Below are 22974 nucleotides of genomic sequence, written 5' to 3'. Positions count from 1 at the left end.
CTCATGGCTTTTCAGCCCTCCAACCCTGTCTTTTCTCAGTGCATATCCCACTAAGTCAATCTCTCAACCTGCTTGTTTTGATCAACCTTGATCTTCTAGTTTCTCAAGAGAAACCTGGACAGAAAACCGTCCATTGATGTTGGAACAAAATGACCTTTAAACATCTGATCAGGCCAAGATGAGGACAAATCCAGGATGTTTAGGGTGTATAGGGCTCGAAGACAACAACCACCTTTATGTCTGCAAGAAAGTTTTCAATATTGTTGATCCAGTTTGGTTTACGTCTTACCATTCAAAGGCCGGGTATATTGATGTAAGCCGATGAGGTTCTTCTTCTTCCTACTATGGAAGGAGATCCGAACAAGATGAGTAATACGACGACAGAGACGTGGATGAGCAGTGGTGACGCAAAGTCGGCAAAGAAAAAAGTTTCGACAGCCATGATCAAAGAGATAGAATGGGGGCCCATTTGGAAGCCCAAATGCAATAGGATCCCCATCTAACTTGGTGTCCAAGAAAAATGGTGTTTGGAGTTGGGTCAAAGCATGGACCAAAATCATCCAAACTGGTTTTCGTATGAGCCCAGTTTATCAAGGGCAAGAAGAAGTAATTTTATTTTCTTTAATTTCTACGCCTATAAACTATGATATTTCATAGAAGTATGCTTGCCTGAACGAGTGAGCATGAGGTTTTGAATATAGGTAACCTATCCTACATATCACTGTAATTTTCGGGTTGCGTAGCCTTGTCTGTCATGGGTGGTAGTGGCTGAATATGTAATGGTTATTTGTTTTTGATTGAAATAGAGCTTCATTGAAATAAACTTAGTGCGTCAAATTTGGGTTATAGTCTAAACAGAGACCCCCCCCCCCCCCAAAACCTCAAACTATTTAGATACCATGAACTAAATCAAGTAGCCATCGAGGCCAAATTCTTTACAACACATATCTTCTCCACTTCATTTCCCCAAGTTCGGTTATTTGACCACAAACATATTGCTTAAAACAAAATAAATTCAACATCTCCACGCAACAGTCTTAGGTAACAATTAGATTACCCAATGACATCATGTATTAAATTCTACATCTATTGCCGTAAAGTCAAAGCAACCACAACTATCAAGCATCCGCTCTACCATTGCATTTCAAAGCCTCTTACACTTACAGTCCATCTAAAAACACTCAACATAAGTAAGAGGGCTAATCCCACATTACAGATACCAACCCTAAATAGACCAATAACAATTTCAGAAACCAAACTTTAATGCATAATAGCCCCACATAACACATCAATTAATCTCCACAATTTATTCGCTCAAGCAATGGCTTTCCACATTTTATCTCTAACTCCCTATGATATCTCTTATCCCAATACCAATCTTATCTAGAAATTTCTCAATTATTCTCTATCATTAATACCCACATAAAAGCTCAACTTACATCTTAATCATAGTCCAACAACTCATTACGTAAAAGCAAAGGAACATCCCAACTCATAATTGATCTCAGAATCTCGCAACCACAATAAAGCATTAAGGAAAGGTGCACATCACTTACCTTTCTATTACTCGGAAAATAACCAAGATACCCTTCGAGGTCGGCGTACGGAGGCATAATCTTGAAGATGTAGACATTTATGGCACAATACTGTCCATAAATAAGATAAGAACAATTACCTCACATACCTAATAAACACCTAGCATCTAATGCATATAATGTTAATGAATCCGCCGCGGTCGGACAATCACTCTATAGACACTAAGTATCACCAAGTATATGAGGTAGTGATAGGAATCAGATAACCTAATACTCTGATACCAACTGACAGGACCCACCCCGAATTTCCTCTTGAAACCCGAGGTAAATCCTGCAGGGTCTACTTCTAAGAAAAATTTACCGAAAATTTGGCATAATCTACCTTGAAAATGAACAACCCGTACCTGAAAAATCCAATTTACACTTCTGTAAACAAACAAACCAGCCTCAACACCTGGAGCCTTCCTACTTCTCAAGTTCAACACATCTCCCAAAAATACAACAAGCCTTAATCAATTAATAACTATCTCAAATGGTTATCAGAGCACATCTATAATGAAAGAAAAACAATAAATAAAGAATAAGCGGAAGTAGCCTCTGACTATGCCTCGACTCCATGTACGCTTGACCGCACTTAGACTTAGCTTACAAACTGGGCATTTAAAACTAAAAGGCCCAAGAGAAAGTAATTTAAAACGTTAGAGTGAGTGGACAAAAAATAATCAAGTAACTGATTCCAACATAACTAACCAAACTTAATTACTTTCCCATTTTCCAATAATTAAGAAATCTGTTGCATGCAAGTGTTGATAAAACTTTCATAGAGAAAATTCCAAGAAAACGGACTAGCCCTGCTAGTCAAATTAATGACAAAGATAAATAATAACCTTCGTAAAAGAAAGTACCAAAATAACGAACTAGCTGCGCTAGTCAAAAACAACATTAAAGGTACATAAAGACCTTTGTAAAATGAAATACCGAAAAGATGGACTAGCCCCGCTAGTCAAGACAATAAATATTAAATAAGAAGCAACTATAACCATACAAGTGAGCCTCTCAGGCTCGGGTGCCTCCCAGGCAAAAGTACTCCCATACTCCCTACACCTTCACGTTATGATAACAGAGAGGGTGCAGGGCTTGCGTGAAGTCGTCGACTACATCACATCACCGAAGGCGGAAAGGGCTCGAGTAACCCCACTTAAAACGTGGAAGCCACATCGCCTCGAAAGGCGGGACAACATGCTAGCATTAGTAATATATTATCCGACAAGTATGGCATAAATAAAGAACATAAATCCATGTAAGTTTCCCCGAAACTCATAACTAAAACATAAGTACAATTCCCAACCGTACTTAAAGAATTCAAAGAGCAAAAAAATTAATTAAATTCAATATGTCTCACACATAAAATGCTCTAAGAAATAATTAACTTAAATAATTATCATCTTTCAAAAACCAGGCAATATGCAAATCTGGTATAATCTCAAATCCGGAAATCATAAAAAATATTAAAACTCAATACCAAATCTCTAACCCAAGCTCAAGTCCATAAGTTCATTATCGAAAACATAACCAATATGTCAATCTCAAATAAATTTCATAACCAATATGCCAATCTCAAATAAATTCCATCAATCATGACAAAGGTTAATCAATGCATCAAAATCAAATAAATTCAAAGACCATTTCATAAGCCGAAATTACAATTTAAGATTGGAAAATATAATGGGCAACTTATAAAATCATGCATGCATATTAATTAAAAACCAAAATGTCCACTCACAGATTTAGGCCTAAGCCTGACGAATTCCGAATCACCACTCAAGTGAGGTCTCCTCGAATCCTGGCACAATAACCATGCTTAGGACCAAACTTCAATTCTGGAAAATAAATACTTAAATTTAAACACCCAAAACTCTTCCGCTTAACCCACTACCCTTACTAGGGTTAAGTTTACCGGATTCACATCAAACTCCGCCACAACCTTAATTCATCAATTCTAACATTCTAGAATAAATACCAAGGAAATCCAACGGCCGGATTTTCATTCTGACAACCGCCAAAATTCTCCATCTTTGAAAAATCCCAAACCTAACCAAAACTCCTCCAAAAATTCCAAACTTCACATCATGAAACTCCTCTCATTAAAACAAACTCAAACACATGAAAAACTACCCCTAAGGGGCGGCGCCGCCGCCTGCTCCGCGGGCAGCCGAACTCCAGCGACGTCCAATGCCTCCCAAATTTGAACACAACAATCCTCTCAATACGCACAACAACTTCCATGACTAGCACTTAGTCTAATTCTAAGCCTAACTAGGGTAATCGAATCAAAACCTTAAATTGAGCCCTAGAACTTCAATTAAACATTTCTCCTTATCAAGATCGAATTGAACCAATTCTTTTTGAGGAATTACTAACCTTGATGAGAGCTACAAAATGAGTCAAGTTTCACGAGCTATGGTGGCCGGAGGGAGCTCCGGCGATGGAACAGTCGGCAGCTCGGGCGGGATTCCTCTCAATAGGCGGTGTCCCACGCGCGGTCACCGGCCCAGAAAGAGGGGGCGGTGGGGGTCCGAAAGGAGCTGCTCCGGCGGTCTATGGTGGTCGGATAGCGGCGGAAGGAGGCTGGGTCTCCAGCGGGTCGGGAGGCTTCGGGAGGAAGAGAGAAGAGGGAGAGAGAGTGTGGGTGTTGGGCTGCTCCACACCCGATCCAACTTAATACCCCAACAAAATAAACCCACTAAATTTTTACCCCCTTTTTACCAACTCAAAATTTACCCTTTTTATCTGATAACTTTTTTGTGTTAACTCCAACTTAAGCATGTCACGTGTCTACGAACTCCGCTTAACATCCTCGAAGAAAATTTTCCCAAAATAATTTTCCTACAAAAGGTCAACTCTATGGTCCTTTAACAGTAAACGGTTACTCAACTCAGTAAAATGTCAAAGTAACTTAAAAGCCAGTAACCGTAAATTAACTTAAAAACCGGGATGTGACATGTGCAAAGTTAGAACAGATCTAGCAAGTCTGTGAGCCATATTATTCAACCTTTTCTTCACATGCTTCCATGAGAATAGTTCAAATTCTCTTCTCATATTTCTGACGGCATCAAGAACTCCTCCAATCTCGCTAAAATATCACACATTAATATCAAGGCTATTCAATACACTAAGAGCATCACCCTTCACCATAACTCTAGTTGTTTGCAATAATTAATTTAGCTTGTACCAGACTGCCAAAACTTCAATTGTTGCTGGTGCTAAAGGAAAAGAAAGTGGGATGGAAAGCGCACCCGATAAATTTCCTAATGTATTTAACAATACTACACCAAGGCCAACTCTAGTGTTCTCTTTATCAACTGCGCCATCAAAAAATAAGACTGTGCAACCACTATTAGCAACATGTACTTTCAATCTTTCCTCTCTTGTTGCACTAGCACCACTGATGTTATTACATATTGTAACCTTTGAAAACTCTGATTGTTAATCCACACTGCGCTACATTATTTGCATAGGTTTCAGACCTTGTTTTCCATGATAACATCATTTCTATGTTTCTAAATCCACCAACAAATCATACCTAACAGCTCCACTTCTTTGGTTGTCCCTGCCTCGACCACTCTATGAACAATATCAATAAAAGATTGCATTTTCCAGTTCTTTACAAAACATTCAAGCCAGGTATACTTTTAGACCTTCCTTGCTTTATCACAGTCTCACAAGCTATGAATAATAGATTCACTAAACCCTCCACACATGCCACAAACATCTAAAGAACATACCTTGCGTTTAACCAGATGCTCAAGACAAGGGCATGACAAGCTCTCCATAGAAAAAACTTGACTTTCTTAAGGACTGTCAGGCTCAAATAATACTCCACACATTTTTTAAGTTTGAATCATCATTCCCACCACTACAGCTAGTACTCTTTCCCACCTATCTTAATTCCATACCCAATCAATAACCTAATTTCGTCGTATAATACCCATCTTTAATATAATGCCAAATTGCAACATCATTCCTACTACTTTCACATAAGGGTATCGATATTATTTTCTCAACATCCACCAGAAAGAAATTGTTACAATTAAACTCAACATTCCACATATATGGACTCTCCAAGAGCTGTTTCACCGTGGCATTACTACCAAGAAATCTCGGCGTAATTACTTTGCAAGACCATAGTGAAGGGAGCCGCTTATCCTCCTATATTCTTATCATAACTTCATTCCCTACTCGTCATGTAATAGTTATTTTGACATGAGTACTCAATAAAACGTTCATCATTCTCTTCAAAAAGAAAAAACACATGAGATGACTAACTTACCTTTTATTATAATTACATTCCGTGAACCAAACAAGGTCTATAAATTTACTAAGCCCTATTCACGTGAATAATGTGAGGACATTTTTACCCTTACGTTTTCAGCTCTAATTTTACATTTGCCCTCACATGGTTCTCTAGCTATTTCTTTCTTTCTCATCGGATGTATCGCCCTTTCTTTCTTCGTCTTACACATACTCGAGTGTTCAAGAGGTTTCAGAAGATAGTGAGAGAGAGAGAGAGACGTACTACCCTTTTTTGATTCGGTTTTTTTTGCTTATGTAGAAAGTTTGGGCTTGGAAAGAGACGATTTCAGTCGTTCTCCATGTTCCCTACAATGCTTGATGTGTAGATATAATAGTTTTATATATAGTTTTATGAACTGCAGTAATGTAAACTCAAACAATTTTAGAAAAAGAAAACTATGTCTTATTTTATCATCTTAGTTAAGAATCAAGTCATTGTCATTCAAATATGTCATTATCGTAAAACTATCGTAAAATAAAAGCAATGCACAAGAAATGCCCGTGGCAAGCCACATGGACCATTGTTTGTCTACAATATATCCTTCGCCAACAAAATCAGGAAACAAGGCGGTGACATAGTGTCAGGACCCACCCCGGATTTCACCATGAAATCTGGAATAAACCCTACGGGGACCACCTCCAAAGGAGATGTTACCGGAAATTCGGCATAACCTCCTTTGAAAATGGACAACCCTTCCTAAAAACACATACAAACACACTTCTAAAATCATACTCCAACCTTGTACTCCTAGAGCCTTCCTGCTCCCCAAATTCGTCACATCTCCCAAAATATCAAATACTAATCTAAAAAAATCCCCCTTCCAACAACAAAAACACTCAATAATTTATTAACTGGATTATCAGAGCATATCTAATAATGAAAGAAAAACAATGAATAAAGAAATAAGCGGAAGCAACCTCTGACTATGCTTCGACTCCATGTACGCTCGACCTCAAATAAACTTAGCCTCCAAACTGGGCATTTGAAACCGAATGGCCCAGGGGAAAGTAATTTAAAACGTTAGAGTGAGTGGACAAAAAGAAATTAAATAATTTAACCAACAACGTAATTTAAATATTTTCCCACATTTAAACGTTAAAAACTTAGCTGCACCCTACTTTGATCATCCAAATAACATTAAATCCAGAATCACATAAGAATGGACAAACCAGCCACGATGGTTAATCAAATACTGAAACCTCGTAAGAAAAGACAAACCAGCCCCGCTGGTTAATCTATTACATAAGTGAGAAAATAAAACAAGGGGAAGAGATATCACAAAGTAAGAGGAGCCTCCCAGACTCGGGTCAGAGCTTCTCAGGCTATAGTAGCGTCCCACGCTATGCGCTCAACTCACCTATGGTGAGGATCGCTAATAAGACTAGCTAGCAATAAATAATAATATCTGATTGGTGCCTCCAAGCTATAGTAGCGTCCCACGCTAAGCGCTCGACTCACCTATGGTGAGGACCGCTAATAAAGTTAGCTAATAATGAAATATGAGCGACCCTATAGTATGGTGACTAAAAACATACGAAATCCTTTAAATCCATAAAACTTCCCCAAGTTCATGTGAATGGTACGGTTCCCAACCGTACTTGGAAATTATCATAAGAAATTTAAAATAAAACTCAATGACGTGTCTCACACGTCAAAATATTCTCAAATCTATAATTATAAGCGGGATTTAATTATCAAGTATAAATTGTAAATAATTTTTCAATCCGAAAATATTCGCTAAAAATATTCTCAAAGTCAAGATCAATAATCCACAAATAAACGGGAAAGTTAGAAAAAGAGAATTACCGAAAATCCCATTTTCAGTAGTCTTTAATAAATCTCAAAGCCAACAATAAAGCCGATAATAATTAAATCCGGAAATCATAACTGATATCCAAACTCAAATACCAAATTAATGATCCGAGCTCAAATCCATAAATCATGACCAACAATTAATCCATGCATCAAACTCAGATAATTTCCAAGATCATTTCATAAGCCGAAGTTATAATATATGCTCGGAAAATAAAATGATAAATTATATAAAATCTTGCATGCATATTTATTAAAAACCAAGTGTCCACTCACAAATTTAGGCATAAGCCAGACGATATCCACATCACCACTCAAGCGAGGTTCCCTTCGTATCCTGGCACCATAAATATGTTTAGGTCCACTCTTCAATTCCGGAAAAATAAATACTTGAATATAAACACTCAAATCTCTTCCGCTTAACATATTACTCTTACAAAGGTTAAACTTACCGGATTCACACCAAACTCCACCACAACCTTCATTCATCAATTCTAACATTCTAGAATAAATACCAAGGAAATCCAACGGCCGGATTTTCATTCTAACAACCGCCAACATTCTCAATCTTTGAAAAATCCCAAACCTAACCAAAACTCCTCCAAAAATTCCAAACTTCACATCATTAAACTCCCCTTAATATAACACATTTAAAACCCTGAAAAACCCCCTAACAGCGACGGCCGGCGGCCAACTCCGGCGACTTTCAATGCCTACTAAAATTTAACAACATCTTCCTCTCAATCCGCTCTACAACTTTCCTAACTAGCACAAAGCCCAATTTCAAGCTTAACTAGGTCAATCGAACAAAAACACAATAAGGAACCCTAGAAATTCAAACACCCGATTTCTCCTTACCTAAACCAAGAGAGTGAATCCTTTTGAGGGATTGATGCACGGGAGGAGAGCTTCCTATTGAGCTAAGCAGCTCCGATTATTGCGGCCAAAGGAGGGAGTTCCGGCGACGGAACACCCCGGGACCTTCGGGCTTTCGAGCGACCTTTCTCCCTCACGGCGACGCTAGGACGGCTCCCACCGGTCCAGGAAGAAAGCTGGGTCGATGGCCGATCGGTGCGGCAGTCTGTGGTGGCCGGACGACGACGAACAGAAGTGGAGAGTCCGGCGGGTCGGGGAGCACGCAGGAGAGGAGAGAGAGGAAAAGAAAATGGGCTTTTTCCACCCGGTCCAACACCTTAATACCCACAAAATAAACCCAATAAAATTTTACTTTTTACTAACTAAAGTTTGCTCTTTTTATCTGATAACTTTTACATGCTGACTTCAATTTTAACGTATAGCATGTCCACGAATTCGTATTAACGTCCTTTACAACCTCCTTTAAGAAATTTTCTCAAAATAATTTTCCTACAAAAAGTCAACTCTAGGGTCCTTAAGTAGTAAACGGTTACTCAAAACGGTAAAAGACCAAAGTAATACCAAAAGTAAATAACCGTAAAATAACTTAAGAACCGGGATGTGACATAATAATGAATAACCACCTTATTGTATCGTGACTAAAAACATACGAAATCACTTAAATTTATAAAGCTTCCCCAAGGTCATGCGAATGGTACGGTTCTCAACCGTACTTGGAAATTATCATAAGAAATTAAAATAAAACTCAATGACGTGTCTCACACTTCAAAATATTCTCAAATCTATATTTATCAGCGAGATTTAATTATCAAGTATAAATTGTAAATAATATCTCAACCCGAAATACTCGCTAAAACATTTTCAATGTCAAGATCGATATTCCACAAATAAACGATAAAATTATAATAGAGAACTACCGAAAATGAGATTTTCAGAAATCTTTTAAAAATCTCAAAGTCAACAAATAAAACAATAATAATGAAATCCGGAAATCATAAAAAATATCCAAACTCAAATACCAAATTAATAATCCGAGCTCAAATCCATAAATCATGACCAACACTTAATCGGTGCATCAAACTCATATAAATTTCAAGACCATATCATTATTCGAAAATTATAATATAAGCTCGGAAAATAAAATGATAACTTATAAAATCTTGCATGCATATTTATTAAAAACCAAAATGTCCACTCACAGTGATTCGGTTGAGTTAACTATCAAGCCGAGACTCCACTATTCAAAGGGCTCCACAATTTCCTTCAACGGTCCATTTTCGGTCTAACTTCTTTCGTTGCTACGCATACACAATCGAGACCTTAATGAGTAACTAATTGTATAAGCATTCGAATATTAAATCCCTACTCAAATCCGATAATTGCCAATTAATAATTTACCCAAATTTACTAGTATCCCTTCAATTGCAATTCACTTAACATACCAAGCTCATTCGGAAATGATGACTTTACACTCTTCCTATCGTAATTAACATCTCCCAATTGGACCTATTTACGTGATGTTTCATTACTCTTACACAAGCAACGCAATTTGAGTTACTTTGAGCAAGGGTTGATCGGAATAACCATCTTTTTCTTCTTCTTTTTTCTGCCAATGCTCAATTGAAATAATCATTACCTAAATTCTTTATTAGACCAACTTCACCCAGCAATGATTTCCCATAATTGGAGTCAGATTCTCCATTTAACAAAACCATCCTAATTATCATAGCAACATTTCTAACGTAATGACCACATCACATAATCCAATATTCACTCAAGTCGCACAACTAAACTTGTTATCCACAACCTCACCATACTCAAAATCAATTGCACTACTTCATATAATCGTAACTTTGATAAGCAACTTGACAAGTACACAATGCTAGAAACAAGACAACTCCAGACACTCAGACCATTACCACTCTTCTTTTCCAAATTGACCAATAATGAGTCTGCTGCCAATCTATCACTATCAAACCTTAATATATATGTATAGTGGCAGGCTGGCAGCAACCATATAAACAATTAAGTTCTTAACGAAACATGTCATAAAACAAGGTCCATGGATTCTTACCAAAATCAGTTTCATTTAGAACTGCTCCGACATCCACCTCCTTCCCCATAACTCAATAATTGCTAAAACCCACAAACCTCGAATCCTCCAGAGTCTCCAGACCTCAGAATTTCCAAAACAGATAATAATTAGGTACCTTCAAGTTGTATCGAATTTAAGACCTCAACAAAGGAAGGGAAGCAATATTTACCTATTTAGATCAGTCTAGGCATCTGGCACTCAACTAAAGCTGCAATGGTTCTCGCCGGAACCAGAGATCGGAACTGTGGGGTTTTGGTCATCTTGGTGGTGGTTGGCTCGGTTCAAACTACAAGCTGGAAACCGAAGACAGGAAGGATCATAGCCCCAGCCATGGTGTGTTCGGTTATTCTCTGATGTCGATCGGCGGTAAGGCTCGAAGGCTTCGATGCCTGATTAGTCTGATTATGCTCACTAGAGACGGTACGATGAGAAGAGGATTGAAGGGGCAGCGTTGTCGAGTCTGTGCTAAGAGATTGAACGTCGTGCATCGCTGCAATCTAGTAGAGTATGGTTGGATTTGATTGCTAGCTCAAAGGGGTGATGGCGGCGATGAAAACTAGTGGCCGGATATACCGTTTCCGGTAAGTGACAAAAGATGAGAGAAGGAGAGATGGGAGGGAGAAAAAGGAGGGAGAGAGAGAATGCGAGGCTGAAAGAGAAAAACACCAGAGGGAGCGAGAGGGTTCTAGGCTTTTCAGCCTTAGAAACCCAAATTCGTAAAAAGTCCATTTTGCCTCTTTAATCTAACTTTCAGAAACTATGACCCAAAACGAAACTTTTGTAGCTCACGGTTTATTCTTACGAATTCCAATTTAAGGATGTCACGTATCCACGAGTTTAGTTTATCATGCTCTACAATGTTCTTGAAGAGAAATTTCTCAAAAGAATAACGGGTAAAAAAAGTTAACCTTTTTGGGTCTTCTAAGGTGTCCATCTGAAGTGAAAAGTAAATTAAGTCGTCGTTTACCCTCCTGTGACCAGTAAACTTGTAAAGTGAGATACGAGGTATTGAGTTTTAGGGATTAAAATCACTTATAATCATCATTTTAGATAAATTTTCTGTTTGGTAAGATCTTAAAACATGGTTATCTAGAACATTTTAGTTTAAATAACCAAAATTTTAAAAAGTATGTTAGAGGTTGTTTATTTAAAACTGAGTTTTTAGAAAGTTGAGTTTTTAACGATACCAAACTTAGCCGTAGCAATTAGGCGACAACAAAAAATGACAGCCAGCAAACCCAGGATCGCAAGGCAAAAGCGTCATTTCCCCTGTTTACTCCGGTCCGGTAAATCAAAAGGGTCTCCTGCCGTCAAAATCCCTCCTCTCACTGCCAGACCAATCACCACCTGCCACGCAATCCCCAGTCCAATCAAATCTCGACCTCGACCCGCTTAGACTACACTCCGCCTCACATAAGTGCCTCCCGATTCATACTTGCTGGCTCTCTCTCTTTTCTTTCGCACCACACTCTTCCTTTTCGGCTCTCCTGAAAAGCTTCAGGGTTTTGTCGCCGATCCTCTCTCTCTGTAAGTCTGCTTCTCTTTTATCCTCCCTCTATCCTCCCTCTAGTTCTGTATGTCATTCATTCCATACTCCAATATTCGAATCTACCACTTCCACTCTTTCTTTTGACTCTTTTTCTTGGATTTGTTTGAGAAAATCAATGTCTGTATTTTTGTTATTTTGGTGAAGTTCTGATTATAGTTGAGTTGGGTAGTTCTCGAACACTCTCTTGTTTCACTCTAACATGTTAGGAGGCTTTAATTTGATTCAAGGACCCGAATCCCGTTTTCCCAATAACGTAGTATATGGCCAGATTTGGATTTGAATTTTGGGTAGCTGGATTTTATTGTAAGCTCGGTGAGAGTTAATTTGAAGTGATGAAAGTACTATTTGGTATTGAGATCTCGAACTTTTTGGTCTTGAAACTTCAGTATGTGTTTGCGGATTAATGTGATATCAATCATTACTTCTTTCTGTCGAGGCGTACATATTGTTTGATAAATTATACGTCACTTGTTTCAATTGGGATTCTCTGACACAGTACAATGTCAACTTTTTCTCTTTGGCTGATGACCTGTGTACCCTGCTTCGATTTTACTTTTTGGTGGATTACTTTTACGTTAGGATCTTATGTGTTTACCTGTTGAAAGATAAGTTATAACTCAGGTATTTGTATATGTAGTTTTCTGGGTGTGTGTTATTTTTATTTTTGGAGGAAAATGCGTTGCATGTATTTCATCACTGCTACTTGAATCTTTTATAAATACAATCTACGTTCTGTTTTCTTGCAGTATATTCTAAATAAATATGGGAAGCAGTCCAGCTCCATTTTCAGATATCGGCAAGCAAGCGAGAGGTATCATGCTTTAGTTTGCTGCATGAGGATTAATTTTATTTTGAGTTGCTTGAATGCTTAAACCATAATCTGTATGAAAGAGCTCTCTGTATTGTTCTAGTCGTGAAAAGTGGAAGCCACGTAGTGGAAGAGACAAAGCCTCTTAACGTGGCTTGCTGGTCTATTTCCTTGCTTGTGGTTCTCGTAAAATCCATGTTATTTTTTTTTTCTGTTTTTTTTCGTGCAACATACATATTATATGCTGGACTTTCTTACTAAAATACTTTTCTTTGAAGTTGTAAGGTAAGTTGCTTACAATGTTTCTTGCTAGCTGCAGCCCTTTTGACCAAGGACTACAACTTTGACCAAAAGTTTACCCTGTCGGTGGTGGGCTCTACTGGGCTGGTATTATATGAAGTTCACTCTCAACGGTTTAGGTTCTTTTGCAAGTTTTCATATTAGCTGCATGGTTTGTTTGGCGGAGACATAAATATATGCTTTATTATCTCAGAGTTCTGTAATTTATTTTCTTAGAACTAATCTGTATAGTTATTAGAGCCTCAGCAAAGGAGGAAGTCAGTAAAAGTATAGACCATCATCTAAAAAGTTAATCAAGCCTTTCTCAATTGAACCCTTAAAGATTCAATCTTTCTACAGTTTACTTTTGATGATCTATGTGTGGCAGTGTCAAAGGGCCTATGTACGGAAAAATAAATTTCATGTTAAGACAAAGCTTGAGTGCATGCCTAAAGATGTCTGGTTATGCAGTTTCAGTCAAATTTTAGTTGTGGTTTACCAGTATATATATGCAGAAGTGTCTTTTTGATATTATCTTCTCATCGACAAACAAAAATTTAGATATAGACATTGTGCTCATTTCGTTTTCACCCAGTTAAACACACTGGTTAAAAATTGCAAGAGCTTTACTCTTCGCTGCTTCCTAAGACAGGACATATTTAATGGTCTTTCACAGCATTAATCTCTTCCAGATGGGTCTCAGGTTCATTCAACTTTTGAATGTGATGCAGGAGCATCCAGAAAGTCCTAAATTAGGATATTATTATTATTATTTATGTTTTATTATTTTTCTGTAAGTCTTTCCTGTTTTGTTAGGGTTTGCTATTGCCTATATATCTAGCCTTTTAGAGTCTTGTAAGTGAGCTTTGTTATTTTGAATAAAATTATACATAGAGTTTCTTTGGGACTTTCTGCCCTAGAACTCAATATATCGTTCCTTCTTTAATCCTACAGCAAGAACCTCTCTGTTTTTGCTTGTTTTTCCCTTCAGATCTCCGTTCTCAAGAGTTTTACCCCTGATCTAGCCACAAGACAGAAACTTTCAGTTTCTGCCCTGCATTAGAATGCCTTGTTAGAAAAAAAAAAAAATTTATGAAATTTATTTTTAAATGTATCTAATGCATATATGTCTATCCATATCCATCTCATCATTACCTCATTGCAAGCTGTGTATGTTTGTGCTACTGTCTTTCTCATCCTAAACTAAACTATATTGTAACTCAAATGGGGCTAGTCTCCGCCTTCAATTGACACAAGAATAAAACTTTTTACCTCTTGGTGTTTATGTGCCTGTGCTTCCTTGCGATGACATAGCATATTAACTGTTGTGTTCTTTTAGTTTCTCTAGCTTGATAGTAGTGTTGACTGCTTGGTGTCCTGGTACTCTGGTAGTACCTTCTGTTTATTTATCAAATCTTATCTAAAAAGTCGAAGCCTAGTGGATGCTGAGGCTCATAAATATTCTGCCATATGCTTTTATTGCTTATAGAAAACAGTGTGTGTTTTTTTCCCTTTCTTCCATTTCCACTTTGTTGTCATGAATAATAATTCTTTTAATCTTTATATTTCAGGGACTTACAGCTAATGGTGTGAAGAAAGACCAGATTTTTGTTGGTGATATAAATACCCTGTACAAGAGTGGAAACACCACTGTGGATGTTAAAGTTGATACGTATTCTAATGTAATGATTTTGTTTCAGTGATCAAATTTTCCATGTTTGCCAGATTTCTTTATTTCTTCCTCATAAGTGTGTCTTATATTTATTTGCAGGTGTCTACCAAAGTGACTCGCACTGATATCTTGCCAAATACCAAAATAACATGTAGCTTCAAAATTCCTGATCACAAATCTGGCAAGGTCAGTAAATGTAGCTCAGAGAAACCATAAAAAAGAATGAATCATGGCTTTCCAATATACGTGGTTTTAATAAATGGTTTCTTCTGTGCATCTTTTTTATTTGTTCCCCGGGATGTTGTCAATAATGTTTCCTGCAATTAGAGTTGTTTGATATGTAGTTTCCTGTGCACATGTTTGTAAGATGGTCTGCAGGGATATTGTCACTATGTTTGTAGTTTTATTTGTTTGGATTTTGTATTGTTTTTGCAGTCTGATACCTGCTTTCACTTTAGTCTTTTCGATTCATGGAACAGTCATTGGATTTTGTGTTCTTTTGACATATGGTAGGAAGATAATTCCACTCATGGGATGAGAATGTTGAAAGAAAAAGTGTAATTGTATTGATTTTTCTAGTCATTTGGAATTATGTTTTCATCATGTCTGTACAGTTTACCGACTCTACACAGATGTTGCTTGTAATTTCAAAGCCTTCAAGAAGTGGATTTGATTGTTAAAAGTAAATTTCAAAGCATGGGTGGGTTTTCATCTGAAAAACGGCTGCTCCCTTAGCTGTCTGCATAAAGCAAGTATCACCATGTATCGCACAATTCTTTAACATATTGCGGTGAAACAAGCAGTGACTGGTTTAAATTTAGAATTCATTTAAATTTTATTCTTATGCCTACAATAATGAAATAATTTCTCCCTTAGAACTTACTCTTTTCCTATAGAACTTAGCTTTAGGACACATGTTACTGATGGTTAAATGTGAACATTTTTGTCAAACGGATTCTTTCTGGTAAAGGTTTTGATTCTGTTTCTTTATGTGATTGCAGCTGGATGTGCAGTACCTTCATCCTCATGCAGCTATTGATTCCAGCATAGGCCTTAACCCGGCCCCTCTTTTAGAGTTATCAGCAACAATTGGAAGTAAGGATCTTAGTTTGGGTGGTGAAATTGGATTTGACACAGCATCTTCTTTATTGACCAAATACAATGCTGGGATCAGCTTCAACAAACCAGATTTCTCTGCTGCCCTTCTGCTGTAAGTGCTGATGAAACCTCTTGTTTCTGCTTGTAAAAATAATCATGCGTGTTTCCCTTTTTCGTTTCCCTCTTACAAGAATACAATAAGCATACACTCCCTCCCAGATCAGGTTGACTGTTTGATCTCCACTTCAATTGAAGGAGACCACTAGCCTTTAAGCTGGTATTGTGGGGAGTGGGGACCAAAGCTTCTTTTGTCTGTACCAAAGCTGGTATATTTGTTTTCCCAAAATGTCCCAGGCAAAATGATAGAAAGAAAATGATAGGGTCCAGGGCTTTGCAGTCGATGTGAAGTTCATGGTAAGGAGTAGATAACCTCATCTGCAATTGCAGGTGTTCTTACTTGTGTGGCATTTTTTGTAGTTTTCATTAAGTTTTGGTTTACGTGCAGTGTATAGTAATTAATTTAGTTATTGGAATCGAAATGATGCATGGTTTTAGGAATCATACATTTCATGTTCTACAATTTAAAAATCTCAAAGTTCAAGGATTATCTGGGCGGCATCCATGATTTGACTAACTTCTTGACTGTGCCCTTCAATTTACTCATTGTTTTCGTTTCCTTTTGCATTGATGCAGGACGGACAAAGGAGAGACTTTGAAGGCAACTTATATTCATGATGTTAAGTCCTCCAGCGGCACTACGGTTGCTGCCGAACTAACCCATAGATTTTCTACATTGGAGAATAGCTTTACCTTGGGAAGTGCCCATTCAATTGATTCACATACTGTGGTGAAAACACGCTTCTCCGACAGTGGGAAAGCTGCCTTACTATGGCAGCGTGAATGGAGACCAAAGTCACTAATTACTTTCTCAGGAGAGTATGACTCAAAGGCGAGTAGTGCGGCCCCAAAGTTTGGTCTTGCCCTTGCGCTCAAGCCTTGATAAGTTGCAACCACATGCTTGATAATATTCTGTAATTGATCTATTTGATCTTGTCCCCCACCCCAAAGTCGAGGAGTATCGGTTTTAGCCAAATTAGTGGAAAAACTAAGATTCGGGGTAATGTTAAATGTTCTACAGCATTATGGGGGAAATTGGACCCAATTTTGGAAAATCTTATATTCATAACATTTATTGTCTTTGAATTTTCACAACGGTTAATCTGCTAACCAGTGTATTTTACTTTCTGAATTATATGGTTTTGTTTTTCTTTTGTTTTGTTTCCATTCCCAGTGCCCTAACAGGAGGGATCCTGCCTATTCTGCAATGTAATATTTTCATGACCGATATGAGACTATTTCATTATAAATTAAAACAGAATTATTACAGAACGTTATTATTTTTCATGTTTAGTCACATTCTAATTGTACAAGCCAGTAACCAAACGCTAGTTGTTTTGTGATGACTGACTCATCTGTCTGGGAGAATAGAATATATCAGCAGAGGACCATAAGAGTTGGACACATTTTTAGTCTTCACCAGATGAACAAAAACACCAGATCATACAGATTAATGCGGTAGGACCGGGCATACTTGATAAATTGTTGGTTCTGCTAACTGGACCTTTATATTTTATGTTCACATTCACATTATATCAAGTGACATCACTCCATGAGTCCACTATATATGGAGATGTTGAGGATGTACACCAAGAGTCGAAGAATGACTGAACATAAAAATGTTCTATAGGTGAGCATGAAGAAAACGGAAGAATACAGTCTCAAGTGGTACATGACATATTTTGGGTTGTTCGTGGAATTCTCGACCATCTAACTCGCTGGGTGTATAGAGCGACTTCCATCAAATATAGACTGCTGAATAACTATTACGAAAAAAAAAAAAAAAAAAAAAACCTAAGAATAATGAATACAGCCGTCACACAGAAAACTGAAAAGTTGCTACTACATCTTATAAACACCTGTGTGATGTGATGTGATATACTTCAGCTCGCAGAACAGCACAAAACTAAATCAATTGTGATTCAAAGCTCATTTTGAGTTCTCATATGGTTAGCACAATCTCGCCCTGCCCTAAATTTGCAAAAGGTTCATAGACATTCCGGTTCAACTCCTTTCAACTCTTCTGTGGGATTCCACCAAGGTTCGTAGAAAGAATGCAGTAGCTCGCCAACAAATAATGATGTTGTCAGATGTCTTTGAGGCTGCCAGTTATCGGTGAAACTAAAGTTTCTCTGTAAGTGACTGCTTCAAACCTGTTGATACGGGTGTATCCTAGCCTTTTAGGGATTAGCCGATTCATTCTTCAAGTTAGTTAAGGAAATAGCTTTTCTAGCTTGTTAGGGGAATAGTTTTCCAACTTAGGGGAATAGTTTTCCAACTTAGTTTGGGATTAATTGTTTAACTTAGTTAAGGAGTAGTTTCCAAGTTAGATAAGGATTTATAGAGATTTAGTCTCTATAAATAGAGGTGTCCAGCTTAGTTCTAGATACCAGAGTGAAACAGAGACAACATCTGTTTAGACCAGAGTGAAACAGAAACAATATCTGTTTAGAGAGAGAGAAACAGTTAGAGAGATATCTGTTTAGAGTTATTGTGAGAGAAGGTATTAGACAATAATCATTGTACCTTTTTGCACAATAATAAAAGAATACATTTTCTTCAAACTACATTGCTTGTGTTTTTAATACTGTTAGCAATTCTGCTGTTAACAGTATCACCTAAGTAATTTGTATCAAGTTGGTAATCAGAGCTAACCGTATCCGTGAGGAGTCTTGTGATGCATGGTCCTGATTCGTTCATTTTACAGAAAGCTAGGAAAAGCTCTTGTGTCTTTGGAAAATACCACAAGATCAAGAGGAAAGAAGATGGGTGATGAAACACCAGAAAAAGAGAGACTTGCTGCGTTGGAGAATCAGGTGGCGTCAATGAAATCTGAGTTTTCGGAAGTGGCCATCCTCCTCAAACAACTGTTAACGAAAGAGGAACCTTTGGAGAAGCCGAAAGATGCGCCTTCAGAATCAGAAGATGGGTCACAGGAATCCGAATCAGATAGGGAGTCAGACAACGCCAACAAAACCTCGCAACAAGAAGGAAAAGGTTCTTTTCGGAACTTGAAAATTGACTTTAAGATTGAAGTCCCGATGTACGACGGTAGCGTCAACGTTGACAAGTTGGATGACTGGATGGAGTGTCTTGACACATATTTTACGTTCCATCGTTTTACATCGAAAGAGAAGATCACCTATGCGACTCTGAAATTATCATCTCACGCTTTAACTTGGTGGAAGTCCTACCGGAAGAATAGTGTTGAGAAGGTAGTGTCGTGGAAGCGGTTCATAGAATTGCTTAGAAAGAAGTTCTATCCAGTAGGGTTTTTGGAGGAACGATGGGACAAGTGGCATAACTTGCGCCAGAAAGTCAATCAGTCCATACAAGAGTACACTACCGAATTCCAGAATCAAGCTATGGTTCTAGATATATCCCTGATGGAGTATTCGGTATTTATGAAGTACAAAGCAGCACTGCATGAGTACCTCCAAAGGGAGTTGAGTTTGTTCAAGGTACAATCTGTTGAAGAAGCTAGCGAAAAAGCCATCGCCGTTGAAAAGAAGTTCAAGAGGAACGGAACCAAGGGAGATGGAAAACAGACTAGGGGTAAGTCGAATGATTCCTATACCAAAACGGAAGAGCATAAAAATGGTGAGTTTGATGGGAAAGAATGTTTGGTTTGCAATTACTGCGAAGGAACAGGCCATGTGGCAGATAAGTGTTGGGTGAAATTTTCTCACCTTAAACCAAGAGTGTTACGGCACAAGGAGGATAGGAAGAAGACAACATTAATCACAAACGAGGTAAAAGAAGTACCATGAATGACTGAACCAAATGCGAGGCTCAACCTTATGGCAGGGACACAGTTAGAGAACGACGACGAGAACCGCAGGGAGCAGCTTTTTGTTGTAAAGCTGCAGGTGAAGACCAGTTTAGTTGATGCCATTGTGGATCTGGGATGTCAGAAGAACCTTATCTCGAAAGATTTGGTTCAAAAGTTAGGTCTTCAAACGGTCAAACATCTGAAGACATATCCATTAGGATGGATTCAGAATGACACAAGACTAAGTATTACCAGTCAATGCACTCTTCATGAATCTTACATCGACGAAGTAACATGCGATGTGGTGCCATTGGATGTTTGTCAGGTGATTCTGGGAAATCCTTTCTTGTGGGATAGAGATGCTATCTACGAAAAGAAGGCTCAGAAGTACATATTTACAAAAGACGGACAACGATTCGTTATCCGGGCGGCGTCTCTCCCACCAGAGGCAAGCTTGGTAGCAGCGACTCAGGCTAAAATATTAGTCAATGCTTATAGAAAATTTGTCTTGTTAACACGTCCACATGAAGGGCACTTAAGTCAAGATGTTGAGAAGTCACAAGCAAAGTACAAGGCTAGACATGGTAAACATCGGGTACCTTGTAACTTTGGTATTAGCGACTTCGTATGGTTAAGGCTGAGTAAAGAGCGCCTTAAAGAAGATCCATTGCTGGAAGATTACATTTTGAAGCGTCAAGTGGCTACGACACGTCGAGGGGAACGAACAATGTTTCGTATTGGGAGTGCAGGTCAAGTTCCAAGCAAAGCTAAGTGGTTTAGCAAAAAGAAGGGAACTCTTGAGTTTCCTAATCTTCAATTTTAACTTAAACGGGAGTTTAAGTTCCTAAAAGGGGGAGCCATGATACGGGTGTATCCTAGCCTTTAATGGATTAACCGATTCCTTCTCCAAGTTAATTAAGGAAATAGCTTTTCTAGCTTGTTAGGGGAATAGTTTTCCAACTTGGTTTGGGATTAGTTGTCTAACTTAGTTAAGGAGCAGTTTCCAAGTTAGATAAAAATTTATAGAGTTTTAGATTCTATAAATAGAGGTGCCTAGCTTAGTTCTAGACATCAGAGAGCGACACAGTTAGAAAGGTAACTGTTTAGTGTTATTGTGAGAGAATGCATTAGACAATAATCATTGTACCCTTTTGCACAATAATAAGAGAGGAATATATTTTCTTCGAACTGTATTACTTGTGTGTTTCAGTACTATTAATAATTCCGTTATTAATAGTATCCGCCTAGTAATTCGTATCACCTGTGACTCCCTTTCGGCCTGATAACATTCTTAAATGCCTTATCATTTGGTTTATATACTGAGAAGTAGCCTCCTTGTTGTACTGTGTACGCCAAAACATCCCCATTATCTAGAATCCACAGAGGCTTCACCATACATATTTCATCATATATCTGAGGTACAGTAAAAATAGTCAGATACAGCACTTCGGTCCATGATTCCTTGACCCCATATTCCTTCATCACCAGAATCCTCACCGGCCCTCTGTCATGATGTACGCAGAGACGATTCCCGGAAATCAAAATTCCACCCTATTCATCCCAGGGAATCGGCATCACCTCCAGAAATTTCTCCTCAGCTAAACTAAAAGGCATAATCTCCGTGCTTGGTGTATCCCAGGACGACTCCTCAAGCCACAACCAATGCAGCACTCCATTCAGAAAACCCCCCTGCCCTCTCATGCAAGTCCATCTCCTGTTACTGTTCCTCGGGCCGGGATAAGTGTTCCATGTACCTCTCCTCAACGAAAACACCTGAATCATTGGTTCCATCGGACCATACACATCATATTCACTATGTGACCCCAAAACTACCTTGTAATCATCATTAATTTCATCATAACCGAATCCATAATACTTTGGATAGCAAGAAAGACCACTCGGTTTCGGCAACACGTTGTGCTCTCCAGTACAAGGGTTCCACAACACATAATCCTTGTCAAAATGAACACAAATAATCCCATTGCAACTACCAACATTCACTATATCCGAAACGAAATCAAGACATACCGGAAACTCAAGCTCTCTGACCGGAACACGGCCGTCATCTCTGAATGTCTTCGAATCCAGCTCAGCGTCCTTCAAATCCACCAAGCCCATGGTGCTGGGCGGCTTCATGGAGAACAGCAGCCGCATATCGGCGTCGTTTACGCCTCTCTCGGCGTCGTATTTCATGTGCTTCTTGACGAAATGGGTGTAGCCGATAAGCGAACGCCATGTCGTGCAGACACACCGGAATCGCATTAGGGTTTTGACCGGCAGTCTTGCGAGGATTTCGACGACGACGTCTTCGTGGCCGGTGAGAACCGCGGCACAGCCGTCCGGGATTGTGGAACAGAGGAAAGAGAGGGAGGGTTGTTTGCGTTTTCTGATCATCCATAGCAATTTGAGCGCTGGCCTCGAATTTGGTCCGAGATTGGCTCTGTTCCTCATTTTGGGGTGGAATTGGAATCGATGGAGCTAAAACCCTAGAAATCCCGCTCTTGGTGATTTTGGTACGCTTTTTAACCTCTCCCTCCCCATATATTACGACTATATATATTTTCTGAAGTTTAACTAAGTAACTAGGAAATTACTATTTACCATGCTGTAATTTTTGTTTGCTCTCTGTATTTCGAAAGTTTTCAATTTCACCCAATAAGACGTTATAGTTAAAGGGCTGTCAATTCCGACACAACCCGACAATGCGACTTGAAACCTGTATGAAATAAAACGGGTAGAACCTGCACGATTAAAAACGGGTCAACAACGGGTCAATCTGTCATGACCCATTTAATAAATAAGTCCACCGTGGGTCAACCCGCCAACAAGAAATGCACCCACATAACATGTTTATTAGATGAGTCGGGTTATATAATATATAACCCTTGTACACGACCATTTAAAAACTAATATTACATGTGTATAAGGGTCAAGTATGTCTTTCTACACTTTAGCCTATAGGGTTACCGATCGAATACTATAAATTCTCTTGTTTCAGTCTTATATC

At 38.4% G+C, this 22974-nt stretch overlaps 2 protein-coding genes across 2 annotated transcripts; one reads left to right on the top strand and one right to left on the bottom strand.

The window, feature by feature from the left end:
• Positions 1–12134: 12134 nt before the first annotated feature.
• LOC101291419 (mitochondrial outer membrane protein porin 4-like) lies at positions 12135–17284 on the top strand. The gene is made up of 7 exons (XM_004296367.1): positions 12135–12199; positions 12968–13032; positions 13349–13416; positions 14880–14990; positions 15080–15166; positions 15982–16190; positions 16772–17284. Exons 2-7 carry the CDS (start codon positions 12984–12986, stop codon positions 17076–17078), a joined length of 831 nt encoding a protein of 276 aa, XP_004296415.1. The 5' UTR covers positions 12135–12199; positions 12968–12983; the 3' UTR covers positions 17079–17284.
• A 4234-nt stretch (positions 17285–21518) lies between these two features.
• On the bottom strand, positions 21519–22418 carry LOC101305658 (putative F-box protein At3g16210-like). Its single transcript, XM_004297807.1, has one exon. The coding sequence runs from the start codon at positions 22416–22418 to the stop codon at positions 21519–21521; it is 900 nt and encodes a 299-aa protein (XP_004297855.1).
• Between the last annotated feature and the right edge of the window lie 556 nt (positions 22419–22974).

This window comes from Fragaria vesca, linkage group LG4 (genome assembly GCF_000184155.1).
Source record: "Fragaria vesca subsp. vesca linkage group LG4, FraVesHawaii_1.0, whole genome shotgun sequence".
NCBI lineage: Eukaryota > Viridiplantae > Streptophyta > Magnoliopsida > Rosales > Rosaceae > Fragaria > Fragaria vesca.
Note: the sequence above shows the minus strand (reverse complement) of the source record. Positions and strands in the feature narration are given on the sequence as shown.

Coding starts and splice junctions, on each gene's coding strand:
- LOC101291419 (XM_004296367.1), top strand. CDS start 12,984: ATGGGAAGCAGTCCAGCTCCATTTTCAGATATCGGCAAGCAAGCGAGA. Junction 14,991..15,079: donor AAGTTGATACGTATTCTAAT/GTAATGATTTTG, acceptor ATTTATTTGCAG/GTGTCTACCAAAGTGACTCG. Junction 15,167..15,981: donor CTGATCACAAATCTGGCAAG/GTCAGTAAATGT, acceptor ATGTGATTGCAG/CTGGATGTGCAGTACCTTCA.
- LOC101305658 (XM_004297807.1), bottom strand. CDS start 22,418: ATGAGGAACAGAGCCAATCTCGGACCAAATTCGAGGCCAGCGCTCAAA.